Source organism: Cryptotermes secundus, unplaced genomic scaffold (assembly GCF_002891405.2).
Source record: "Cryptotermes secundus unplaced genomic scaffold, Csec_1.0 scaffold540, whole genome shotgun sequence".
In the NCBI taxonomy this organism is placed as follows: domain Eukaryota; kingdom Metazoa; phylum Arthropoda; class Insecta; order Blattodea; family Kalotermitidae; genus Cryptotermes; species Cryptotermes secundus.
Genome location: NW_019742447.1, coordinates 785,468 through 799,140, shown reverse-complemented (window position 1 = coordinate 799,140; position 13,673 = coordinate 785,468). Strand labels below are relative to the sequence as shown.

The 13,673-nt window shown below is 38.9% G+C and overlaps 1 protein-coding gene across 10 annotated transcripts in view; it reads left to right on the top strand.

Annotated features, from left to right (window-relative positions):
• Positions 1 to 13,673, top strand: part of LOC111873212 (rho guanine nucleotide exchange factor 7) — a 94,033-nt gene that overhangs the window by 33,875 nt on the left and 46,485 nt on the right. For all 10 annotated transcript variants that reach the window (XM_033755008.1, XM_023867734.2, XM_033755007.1 and 7 more), the window contains exon 10: positions 12,399 to 12,591. In XM_033755008.1, the coding sequence (XP_033610899.1) occupies positions 12,399 to 12,591 (193 nt within the window). The remainder of the gene's footprint in view (positions 1 to 12,398; positions 12,592 to 13,673) is intronic.

Below are 13,673 nucleotides of genomic sequence, written 5' to 3'. Positions count from 1 at the left end.
GTGGTTACCACTTCATATAATGCTGAAAGTGGCTGGCTTATTTTGGTTAAAATAAGAATGACCTTGCCTGTTTCACAGTTCCTGCATAGATTTAGATCAGAGAACTACTTCCTTGTATAGTAAACTTCTTACTCATATCTCTGCATGTTTCACGTTTAACTACTGAGGTTCAAGAAGTAATATGTATATACTGTGTCACTTTGACAGAAAACAATTTTAGATTAGTTACACAGTAATGCTTGCCTGTATTGAGTTTAGTGGTGAAAAGATTACAGTTATCTCATTTATGACACTTATCAGACTCCAGAAACAAGAAGAGACAGTGTGTAGAAGATAAAGATAATGAGCCTAAGACAAACAGAAACAAAAATGTTTGTAATTTATGTAGAGTTGTAAATGAATTTAAGAAGGGATACCTATTTAACAAGTTGCCTCAAACAGAAACACATGACCTGAATTCAGGGGTTAAGAGGGAGAGTCAGTAAATGGGTCACAAATGGAAGCAGATCAGCTGTAATGGTTTTCAATGTATATCACTAGGTAGCAGCACAGTCCAACTTCATGACGGTCTAGATAGCATATGCGCATGCACATGTTCAAAGGCTGGTTTCAGTCATCAAAATGGTGACTGTGCTTAAGGGTTATACTACCAAAGAGCAGAATTCTCTTGTACGTTGTTGTGAGCAAAAGTACTCAATTTTATGGAACCCGAAGGTTCATTACTGTGTTCACAAGAGCCCTCCACTGGTCCCTATCCATCTCTCTAAGATCCACCAATATCCTATACGCATTCCTCGTCTCCCCCATTTGTGCTACATTACCTGCCCACCTCATCCTCCTTGATGTGATCATTCTAATTATACATGGAGAAGAGTACAAGTTATACAGCTCCTCATTATGCAGTTTTCTCCAACCTCCTGTAACTTCATCTCTCTTCGGTCCAAATATTCTCCTCAAACACCCTCAGTCTGTGTTCCTCCCTTAATGTCAGAGACCAAGTTTCACACCCATACAGAACCACAGGCAAAATTATAGTTTTGTACATTCTAATTTTTATGTTCTTGGACAATAGGCGAGAAGACAAAAGGTTCTGGACTGAATGATAGCAAGCATTACCAGAGTTCAATCGCCTCTTAATTTCCTCCTGAATCAGGTTTTGATAAAAGGACTCAATACAAGGGATATTTATAAAGAAATGTTTCCTGTTTACAGTGGTATTTGTTGCTTAAAACGGTTCACAACTGGGTAGAGAAATTCTCTCAAGGATGCTTGAAATCACAGTTGATTCCCAGTCAGATTGCCCTGTTGAGATTGCAAAAGAAGCAACTGTGCAGCATGTGGAAGAGTTGATTCTAGCTGACAGGGAATAGTGATAGACATTGTAGCAACTGCATTAGGATGTACCTATGGTTTAGCATACAGCAGGCATGTCCAACTTCAAACACGTGATTGATTTTTAGTGTCAAAGCTGCCAGTAATCTACCACCCCTCCTATTGTCATACCTTGCTTTAAGCAAAAATATGGGTAAGGATAATACAACACATGATGTTTGTTATAAAAGCAACATACATTGAAAGTACAGACTAGTTTAACACATATTTCCCCTTTAAAATCTGAATATAATCATGTTATATTACAAGTTAATTTACATGTTTTTCACACATAATTTCCTTATAGGCCTATGAGATCGACCAAAAATTGTCCCGCGATCGAGTGGTCAATCGCGACCGACCCATTGGACATGCCTGGCATACAGCCTAATACATGATCTTTTGAAGAGTGGAGAAGTGTGCACATGGTGGGTGCCCAGTGAACTGAATGGGTCTGTCCTTGCACCATCTCTTACAGTATGCAGATGAAGGAGAAAATATGCTTAACAGGACTGTTATGTGTGATGAATCATGAGGGCATCACTACCAGCCCAAATCAAAGTAGGCTTTAATGCAATGGAAGCACCCCAATTCAACTTCAAGGAAAAAGTTTAAGGTTATGCTATCAGCTGAGAAGGTAATGCTTACTGTGTTTCGGGGTTCTCAGGGAGTACTTTTGGCCCATTTATGGAAGCATGGTGAAAATGTGAATTCCACATCATAATGTGAAGTTCCATTGAAGCTTTGGGACAATTCACAGAAAAGGTCAAGACCACTGGCAAGAAGGGAACTATTTCATCATGACTCCATACATCCCAAGCAACCTAGGAGAGAATTCAGGAACTACAGTGGGAACTTCTTGAACATCACTTTACAGCCCGTACTTGGCCCCAAGTGACTTCTGTTTGGTCCACCAAAAGACTGCCTTGGTTGTAGATGTTTTGCTGATGATGAAGAGGTTGAGACAGGGGTGCAGAATTGTCTGAAACAAAAGTCAAAAGACTTATGTGTTGCAGCTTTCGACATACTGGTAAAACGATGGGATAAGTGGTGGAGGATATATTAGGAAATTATTGTTTTTTCTAAGTTAAAATATCACATGTTTTACAGTTTATATCCATTTATGACCTATATAATGACTCTCCCTAGTACTTGCTGTGAATCTTGGCTGGTATAGGTTTTCTTAGTTTTGCACAATATCTACAGGTAAGTGCCAGGATAGAAGTAGGCTGTGACTACTTCGTGTATAGTGCTTTCAGGTTCACTGATCATGATTATCCTCTGACATCATAGAGTGCTAAATATTCTGTGCAGTTGAAACAGGACTGTTAAATAACCTCTGATTCAATAAAGGCCATCTATATTAAAATGTACTTGATGAAGGACAAAAATTCTATTTTACATGCATATTGCCACATGTAGGGTGGTACATGTGACAAAATGATGGGTTCTAGTTTGGATGATTGGATTTATTAGCAGTTTGGTTACACACTCTCTCTTAATTACACTTAAATATAGCACTATTGCTGATTTACACAATTTACAGTTCACCATTGCACACGCACTAGGATTCTCTGTCTTCACTAGTTGTCTCCTAGTAATGGATCTCAACACAGAATTGTCACTTCAAATCCCTACAAATATTGCACATAAAACATTCCAATCACACTTTAAATCCTTGCAGGTTGACCTCCCGTATTCTACTGTACTCCGCGTGCTTCCACTGTTGTTACACGTATTTCTCTCTCATAACTCTAACTGAACTGAACTGTCACACACACTCACTGTCACTTCTAGTTCAGACTCTTCTTGTGATTCTGCCACTACTATTTCTCTCTCATAGTTCATAACTAACTTAACTGAACTATGACACTCGCTTATATCGCCAAGGGACAGACATTGTATCATCGTAAACACATGAGAGCCATGTACTGTTGTGTGATGTCGCAACACACACATTGCATATCAACGGTCTGTCTGCAGACATAGAAAACGCTGTTCCTGTACTGTTGGCTGCATGCATGTTGTGGGCATTGTCTAGCAATGGGTCAACATGCTGCAATATTTATACCTCATCCTGAATGGGTGATAGAGCACTTTACTAGGTTATTAAATTTATGGAAGGATTAATATAGTTACATGGTTGAAAATATAGTGCACATCCATAAATCTTTATCAGATCCTGGTTTTGTTTGAGTTGAAATTGTTGCTGAAAAACTGAAAAGTAAAATTGTAATGGCTGGTCATGGTAGGCGAGCGGTCTAAGGCATGCACTGTCTTTGCTCGCTCGGAAGCCGGGATCGTGGGTTCGAATCCCACTCAGGGTATGGATGTTTGTGTGCGTTTTTCTGTGTTTATGTACAGGTTGAGGCCTTGCGATGAGCTGATCACCCGTCCAAGGAGTCCTACCGAATGTGTAAGATCTAGAAAAACTGAAGTGAATGGAGAAGTTCATGGAGGTAGGCCTAGGCCCACTGGGGCTGTAGTGCGAAGGGGGAAAAAAATTGTAATGGCAATAAATAAATTCTAACAGAACTGTAATGGCAGTAATTAAATTCTGACAGAACTGTAGAGCCATTCATTTTGAGATCAGGAAAGATACTTTCTCTGGGTTAAAGGAGATTTAATGAGTAGTGGAAGCAGTCTGTTGTTATATCTACTTGTTTGAAAGGTGAGTAGAGCCAGTATTGGCAGTTATCAAGTAATCTCCCAGAAACTTAGGATTTTTAGGCAAGGTTGCCACTGTGAGCAAATGAAAATGTTGGAACTGACAATGTGGTTATTGACATAATGGGCTAGTTAGTGATCAAATTTTGTATGTTACAGATATGAGGAAAAAGTAGGAGTGCAGGATTACTGAATGTAATTTATTTAACATGTCAAACAACTTGACTTCTGAGACAGCACACTGTTCAGATTGAGTTCTAAGTGTACATGAAACTACTTAGGTTAAAGTAACTCCNAGTTCAAATATTAGAACTAAAGATTTTATTATGGTGCTATTACAATAAACTCAAAATTAACGTGTGTGAAGTAATCTACGGGTGGACAGCTATCAACGAAGTAGAAGTTGATAATGACAGGGAGAGTGTTTTAGATGTTAAATTTTGAACTGGGTGCAGTGTGACAGCGACGTAAGTGTTATACACCTGATGATGGCCGTCTGAGGCCGAAACATGTAGTGTAGGGAGCAAGATCAAAGACAAAAGAATATATTGTTTGCACTTGAGACGGAGGTTATATCATTTAACTCCTGTATTTTAACAAAACATACTTGTGAAAATCATATATGAAAAGTCATGGGATAGCAGCATGTAAATTTATTTTTAAGTGGCGCCACCATCCCTTGACGGCTTAGGAATGCCCAGAGCAGTATCAGTTGTGAGGTGTTCTCTCGTGAGTCAGGTTGAACACCGGCCAGTCTGTTGATGACAAGCCGACGTGAATTATCGGAGTTTGAACGGGGCATAATAGTGGGTGCCAGGCTGATGGGACATTCCATTTCCAAAGTTGTGCAGTCATTCAACATTCCTCGATCCACGGTGTCGTGTGTACCGGGAATGCCTTGTGAAAGGCATTTCCACCCACTGTGGACAGCGCAGTGGCCGACCACGGGTGCTTAATGATCGTGACCTACAGCATCTAGCTAGAATTGTCTGTGGTGACAGACAAGCGACACTGGCTGAAATCACATCCACATTCAATGCAGGAGGTACCAGACGCATATCCAGCAGGTCAGAGCAGCAGTCTTTAGCTTCCATGGGATATGGGAGCAGAAGACTGACCAGAGTGCCTCTGTTAACACCACGACACCAGACACAGCGCCTCATCTTGGCTTGTCACGTCCAAAATTGGACCCTGGAGAATTGGCAATATGTGGCGTGGTCTGATGAGTCATGGTAACAGTTGTTTTGGGCGGATGGTAGAGTTCGGGTGTGGCGCAGACCCCATGAGGCCATGGACCCCAGTTGTCAACAAGGCACCATGCAGGCTGGTGGTGGTTCCATACTGGTGTGGAGTGTGTTCACGTGGCATGAGTTGGGTCCTCTCGTCCACCTAAACACGTCATTGACTGGTGACTGCTATGTTACACTGCTTGGTGACCATTTGGAGCCCTTCATGGACTTCATGTACCCCCACAACGATGGGATATTCCAGCAGGACAATGCACCGTGTCATCGGGCCAGAGTTGTCCAGAATTGGTTCGAGGAGCATTCTGGAGAGTTCTGACGAATAGTGTGGCCACCATGTTTGCCCGACATGAACCCAATCGAGCATTTATGGGATGTGGTGGAGAGGTCCATTTGCACCTAAAATCCTGCACCTACAAATACCAGAGAGCTGTGGGCGGCTATCCAGATGGCATAACTCAACATCTCTCCAGAAGTCTTCCATCCACTCGTGGAATTGATGCCACATCGAGTTGCTGCACTTCGCCAGGCTAGAGGGGGTCCTATACGATACTAGGTACCTATCCCATGACTTTTGGCACTTCAGTGTATATGCCTCATTCATATCCTCTTCAGAAGAGTCTGAAACAAAGAGATACTCTATTCCTATTGATTTATAATTATATATTGTACTATTTTGAATTTATTTACAGGGATTTTTTTTTAATGGGGAAAGTAAGAAGTGTGAGTAAAAGTGTTGTATCTTCTCAGGACCAACAGAATACTTTCCAAGACTGTGATTCGACGAGATTCACTATGCTACGTATATAGATATCTCTGCATTTCTAGTGTTGACAGGAGTTCCTTAGCTTAGCAAATATAAATTATTTTTGTGATGGTCACAATAATCCTTCTATATTATAACTGAATTTTCTCTAGCAGCAGAGAAAAAAACAATGAAAACCAGTAGTCTCATTTGATGTCCATGATGTATATGTATTGACCGTCTTCTAGTGCACACAGTCTCACTTGTTACTTCACTACATGTTTTGGCATCACTGTGCCATCCTCAGGTGTGTTATTTATGTTAAACTATTGCACTGCTCACCATCATGTGTCGTTTATAAAATGATTTAAAATGTATATTCATCATGTACTATAATAAAATTTGTTAAGCTTTATCATCTTATATGTCATATTTTAAACTCGCGTATTATATCATTCTTCCTATATTTTGTGTATACTGTGTCTTGTGATGTGTCCTTTTGTGGTTGCATGCGTTGTAACGTAAATAACACACCTGAGGATGGCACAGTGATGCCGACACATGTAGTGAAGTGACAAGTGAGATTGTGTGCACTAGAAGACGGTCAATACATACACATCATGGACGTGAATCAGTGCAACAGGACACTAAAATACAACAACATTTGATGTATTGCACATACAGCTGTACTTTTGCAAGACTGTTCTCTTGACACAGTAATCACTTGTTTTTGTCATATTTCATTATTATTTATCAAATCAAATATTGCAGATAAAAGTTGTGAGAGTAATAAGGTCTGATATACTCTACTGCTTTTGTGTGTGAAGATAATTCAAATGAAAACTGCTGTTCTAGTGTAACCCACTTTCAAGCCACAAGTTTCTTCCTTTTCGTTTGTGTAGGTCTGCACTGTTGCTGGCATAAGTATGCATAGACACATTTGATGCTGCAGTTTAAAAATGATGGTTGTTGTAGAATCATGTAATATGAAGTAGTATCAGAAAGTTCCTGGACTGTTATTGTTATAACTACCTCGGTGAAAGATGAGAGGGTAGGCCAAGGTCACACTTCTGCAAGGCTATTGCATTAGTCTGCCACGTGACACCACACTGTGAAGAGGCATTGTTTTTATACGAGTGCTTTTTTGACTTCATGTTTCATTTTGTCTGCGATGGATGGCCAAATCAAGCTACGTATCTGCATCAAGTTTTGCGTGAAGTGTGGTAATCTGCTGCCAAAACCCTTGAAATGCTTCATGATAATTTTGGAGAGCATTCTTTAAACCAGACAGTGGTTTCTGAATGGCATTCACATTTCAAGGCCGGTTGAATGTCAGTTGAAGATGATAAACATTCAGGGTGACTAAGCACTAAAAGAATGACAGAAAATGTTGAAAAAATTTGAGAACTTGTCAATGAAGACCACTGCTGAACAATCCATGAGCTCGCAGACACTGTTGGGATCAGTTATGGAGTTTGCCAGGAGATCTTAACAGAAAATTTGAACATGCACTCACTGGACTTAGCCCCCTGTGATTTTGCTTTGTTTTCCAAATTGAAAATGAAACAGAAGGGGTGACGTTTTGAAACAGTGTCTGACACCCAAAGGGAATCACAAGTGGTACTTGACAGCATTAAGGAAATTGACTTCACAGTGCTTTTGAGCCCTGGAAAAAACAATGGGATCGCTGTACAGGTTCCCAAAGAGACTATTTTGAAGGAGTTGGGGGCCAAAATTGAGTAAGTTAAGCCAGCATTTTTCTTTTGACCTAGTCCAGGAACTTTCCAATATCACCTCAAAAGCTAGAGGTGTATGGTGTAATTCACTTTTTAGTAGCTGGAGGTGACAAACAAGCTTATATGAGATCACATTCATAAGTTTAAATGTAGTGTATAGGAATTGGATGATGTTCTACAGCCAAGTCAAGTAAAGCATGTCATCACTTCTGACAGTGCTGTGGAAGCAGATTGACAGATTTGGAGAAATCACTATGTCATCATCATCATCATCATCATCATCATCATCATCATCATACTCGTCTTCAGTATTTGGTCTGTTGAGACCTGTTATGGATACTGTAAAACAGGATGCTTCCATTGTTTTAGAGATCTTTCCAGACTTAATTTTTCTCTTGGTTGATATTTTAAGATCTTTCTTTGGAATCCTGTTAGAGGTCATTCTACCACTGCATTCTTTCAAGTGTAATATGTATTGTCTAAATTGTTTTCTTTATGGAATTCCTCATGAACTTCATTTCTGCTGATATCAGTCTTCCGTCATCATTTCTTATTGACCTTGATTTACTGCCATAATATATAATGTTCTAGCAAGTGTCTTATATCTGCTTATGCATGTGCCTAGAAACTGACAAGGACTTGACTCTCTGCCTCATAATTTCTAAATGCTGACAGAGTGTACAGTGTTTATACTTGTATTGTTTTCTCCAATATAGCATCTGTTATATCCCAAATAATTGAAAGTCCCTAAGTTTATGTAACATTATTGTCACTTCCAAATGTGTTTTGGTCCTGTCCATAATCTAGTTCATTATGAGAAGGGATTCAACAAAGTGTGTGCACATTGAGTGTCATGTCAGTTTATACATGTATAAGAAGTGAAGTATGTGGATCTCAACGGATATGATGCCTTACTGGCTCGTTATGACGCAGAGGACAACCAAATAGGATAGCAGAGAACAGCGTCATCCTTCATCATGAAAGCCCAACTGATTTTGACTACAACATAAGCTGAGAGGTTGTGTTAACTTCCTTACTTGAGGCATGAACAATACCATGGTCACAAATTTCTTGTAGGAGGGATGTAGATAAGTAGCAAAACATTCTGAAGAAGAGTTTGAAACTTGCAGCCAGACACGGACAATGCAGAGTACTGTTCAAGGAAGCAGTGCAGTTCATATCCATATACATCTCTGGTGACAATTGCAACAAACAGCTTTACATAGAAGTCCTCCCACACCTGCCTTCCTTACTTACTTAAGAAATGTCATCTGATTGGGTCCTTAGGAACAGCTGCTAATACAGTCCACTTTCATATTGATCAAAGCATACAGTGGGTGGTAGAAGACTGGTTACATAGCCAGTCATAAAAATGTCATAAATGACATACTTTAGACAGGGTTTTGATTGGAAATTGGATTTATTGACCACTTACAGATCGTAACTACAAGTAACTATAACACTATTGCTAATCTCCACACTTCACAAATCACTACAGCACATGCTAAGCCTTCTCAGTCTGCTTTCACTAGTTGTTTCCTGGTAGCAGATCTTAACAATGGAAGTTCTTCCACTGCTATGCTCATGTCCGTACTGTTCAGCAAATATCCCACAACTGCACTGTTGCTCCAATTGACTAACTCCCCAGGGTGGCAGCCATCTCACACCATCCTCCTACTCTTCAGTTCACACATTGACTTACAACTAACATCTAAACTTGTCTTGCTTAAAACATCTTGGGGCGACTGCATAGAAAACACAGTTTCCATCAGTTCCTGTATTGTTGTGTGTGGTCTCGTCCTGGAAACCTGTTTGTTTCACGGTCACTATCTAGTAACAGGTATACATGCTACAGTGGCATCATAATATTGGTGAATTGTAGGACATGTATTGAAAAATAATGAGCAATGCGGATATTGTGTGGCAAAATTATTGTTTTCATTTTAATTACCTTCTTATGATATGCTGTTTTGAGAAAATTGAGGAAGTTTGATTTTATTTTCATGTAAAGTATGATGTATGTTTCACCAAAATGAACAAAATGAAAATTTCCTAGCACCTTTTAATGTAGACAACCCCATCAGCACCGTATTTAATCAAAATTTACAAGGTATTTTTGCACATGAAATGACATGTGAACAGATAAGCACATCCTCTGTGTTTCATGTTCATTTTACACAATTTATTCAGGAAATACATAAAAATATATATGCAGTAGTACTTCTGCTATAATTTTGTAAATTTGTAACATGTGCATGCTGGCAATCAGAATTACTAACATGTGAATAAATCGTTTATTCTGTGTAACAATAATTGTGTACGTAATGAAATACAGCATTACTGTATTTCATTATCAGTAACTTGGTGACAGTGAAGGTGCATAGTAGATTATTGAAGGAGATGAAGGGAGCATGTTATCCATGTACAGTAAAGCTCCGTCATAATGTTTAAGGTGGGATGTAACAAGGAGTTGCACTCACTTGACAGTATTAAATACAAGATAATTATGTTGAATTAAGAAGCACAGTTTTAAATATCTTGCTGCAATAATTGCTTTTTGGATGCTTTCCGTCCTGTAATGTGTTATTCTAAATTCAGAGTTCCACTTGGCAATGCAGCTTACTTGTATTTATCAAACAATTTTGGGGATCATCAGTATTGATTTCAACATAATATGTCAGCTATTGATAAAATACTTCACAGTTGTCAGATGTTTTAAAGAAGTGGGAGTACAAAAGGGCAGTAGGTCAGCGATTTACAAACTTTGTGAAAGTCTGCATCAGGAGAAGTATGGTATAGTGCGGTCACATTTTATGCGAGGATGCATTCCCGAAGACATCACATAATTCAGTACTGGTTTTGAAGCACATACTTGATTCTTACCTAATTTTTTGGGATTTGCATTATTTCAACTTTTGTGAATGAAGTGAGACTTCAATAATATTTTATATATCACACTATTTCAAATCTGTGTAAAGTGTGACACCATTGTATTACTTTCTCACCAAATTTGGTATATGCTTGGGACACATTAGGATGGTTGAAATGCTTGCAGCAAAGCCTATAATAAAGTTCATACAGGTAAACTATGTATTTTACACATTTCCTGTGAGTTGCTTTATCATCATCGTTTTTAAACTTTAGTTCAAAGTACCCTGTTAGAAGGGTCTAAGAAAATTAGGTGGAATTAGAGTTGAAAGAGATGCATTAGTTCCTTTTGTAGGTTAATGATGTTAAATTATTTGGTTATAACATAAATACTGTACCAGAGAGAAAAAGACATCATTTGGATGCTAATAAGGCCCTTGCTTCATGGAGTTAGTAACTTAGTAGTGTATCATATTTGCATTTGTGGTGGCTGTGATTTTGTGCAGCACACTTAGAGTAGTGTATGTTGTATGTTGGCTGTGTTTGTTAGTGATTCAAGGTTTTAATAAGCAGTTATTTGAGTGGAGAAAAAACTCTTGACAATTGAACAGCATTGCAAAGTTTTAAATATTGGAGGATCATACATAGAGAAATATCGTCAAGCGTAAATTTATAGGAGCTATGATTTAATTTCAGAGCAATTTTTTTAAAGTTTTATAACACTCGCTGATTTATTACACCATAATATTTGACATTGCCAATGATCTGAGTTGTATCATTAGAAAACAGATGTTGCCCAATGTGATTGTGGTGTATTCCTTGAACATTGTTTATGCTATTGGAGAGCAATAATGAAATTGTTAGATGTTCTCAAGGATGACACAACATGAAAAAACAAAGAAGTTATGTGGTGAAAACTCAAAATTAGGAGAAGGGCTTTTCAAATGATTTGCACACTGTATCATTTTGTGACTTAATGCATTCTATGAGCTTAATTCAGCAATTCAGGGTTTATGCGAGTAATCATTCATGTTAGCACTGTAGTTGATCAGTTGTAACTGCAGTAGACTTACAGAATTACAGTAGTTACATTTCATACACATACATTTATTTGTTATCTATGACAGATTTATATGTAAGATGACAGTTTGCAGTTTGAAGTTTCATACAAATTGAAATACTCAATCACCTCCTTTAAATGCAACTGCAACAAAGTCCCTGTCTTAACAGAACTCAGTAAAACAAATACTTGCTTCATGAAAAATCCTAGGTCCTGTTACAATAGAATACATTTTTATAGGTTATAACATCCAAGGAACCCCTGTGTAACCAGAAGTTTTGAAAGGAACTAATCACATCCTTTCCTTTCATTACATATTGAGTATTTTATATGACATGGACCTCTAGAAAACACCATGTCCAACAGTTATATTAATGTAATTTTCATCACAGAATATGTTTACCGAGCCATTGTCTAGCAATGACTGTTTCTTCTGGCTCTACCATTCTGACGTTTGGGGGGCACACACAGCAAGGTGATCTTGTAAGCTTTCTTTTATTTTTTAAGAATAATGAAAGTAGACCAGAAAAGCTGATTTTTAGCCCCTAATACTGTAATAAAATTTGTCCACTGTACTACAAATATAACTTTCTGACTTGGTGATGCATTAACAATCACTTTAAAACTTTTAACTTACGTAAAAGTTGCATTTTTTGATGAATTCATTATTGTTGCCTGATTTAATTGGAACATGTTTCATACCATAGATGTCACCACTGACAGTTCCATTATCACCTCGAGTAAGTGTGCCTCAACCAAGCAGCTTGAGGCCCCAACATCAAGTAGTTAACAAGGGGTGGAGTATGTCATGTTTGCGTCCCTCTCCCCCACTCCGCCCCTGCCTAGCTCTTGGACGTGATGACAATCATAGGAAGTCTGGACGCAGCACAAAGAAACAGAGTGAGTATTAGTAGCTTGTGTGAAATTTATAAGTGATCTGGTTATGTATGATTACTTCAACTGTATACTTAGACAATAATTTAAAACCATTTTGGTCCCTATTATTATTATTATTATTATTATTATTATTATTAGAGGGGGTGGGTTTCCCCATGCACTTAGACCAGTTATCGGTCCATTGTGTGTCCCCTTTTAATTTCTACTGTTGCCATAACCTACCGGTACTGGTGCGTGCTATCAGCCCTGTTCAGCCAACTAGGTCAGCCGTCGGTACCTGATATTTCCCCCATCTACCAGAGGCATTGGAAACTACTTGGGCGGGAAATTGTTGCCTAATTTTGCTCAGAGGTCTCCTAGAGACATGAGGATCTTTTACGTGCCATAAATCTACGACACGGGACCCACGACTTAAAGTCCCTCCCGGAGGACTTGTTCCCTGAATTTTTCCGCCCTTAAAAATTCCACGACCTCCGCCGGGTTTGAACCCGCGTACCTTGAGTCCTGATGTGGGAATGTTACCCCTAGACTATGGAGGCCAAGTGGCCAGGCCTCCCTGTCTTGGTATGCTAGAGAACTTCATGTACTATAACTGGAAGATGACGTGATTAAAATTTGTTCGCAAGATGGAGTACCAGTTCATTACCACAGCATTATACATGATACGCTGAGTGACAGGCTTCCTGAAAGTAGGCACAGAAATGATGCCTGATTACTTGACCTCCAAGATGACCGGATGTAACAATTCACAACTTTATTGTATGTGGTATGTTAGTCATGGTGTATATGGATGTACTGGTCAGGTAGCGAGCTCTGACAGAGTCAAATAACTGATCACTGCAGGTATTAAGCAGAAACTTCAGAGAAGACATGGATATGCATGTGCTGAAATCAGGAGCTTACATAGAAATTTAATGATAGAAACATTTTGAACTAACTTTCATTTCAGAGTTTATCCCCCCCTTTTTCCATATATATATTGTGACATGTTGCGCAACGAAGGACCCCTACCTCCCCAGCGGCACGTAGCAGTAACGTAGCGCTCGCGTAATAGGTGAGTCATCACCCCGCAACTCTCCCCGCGG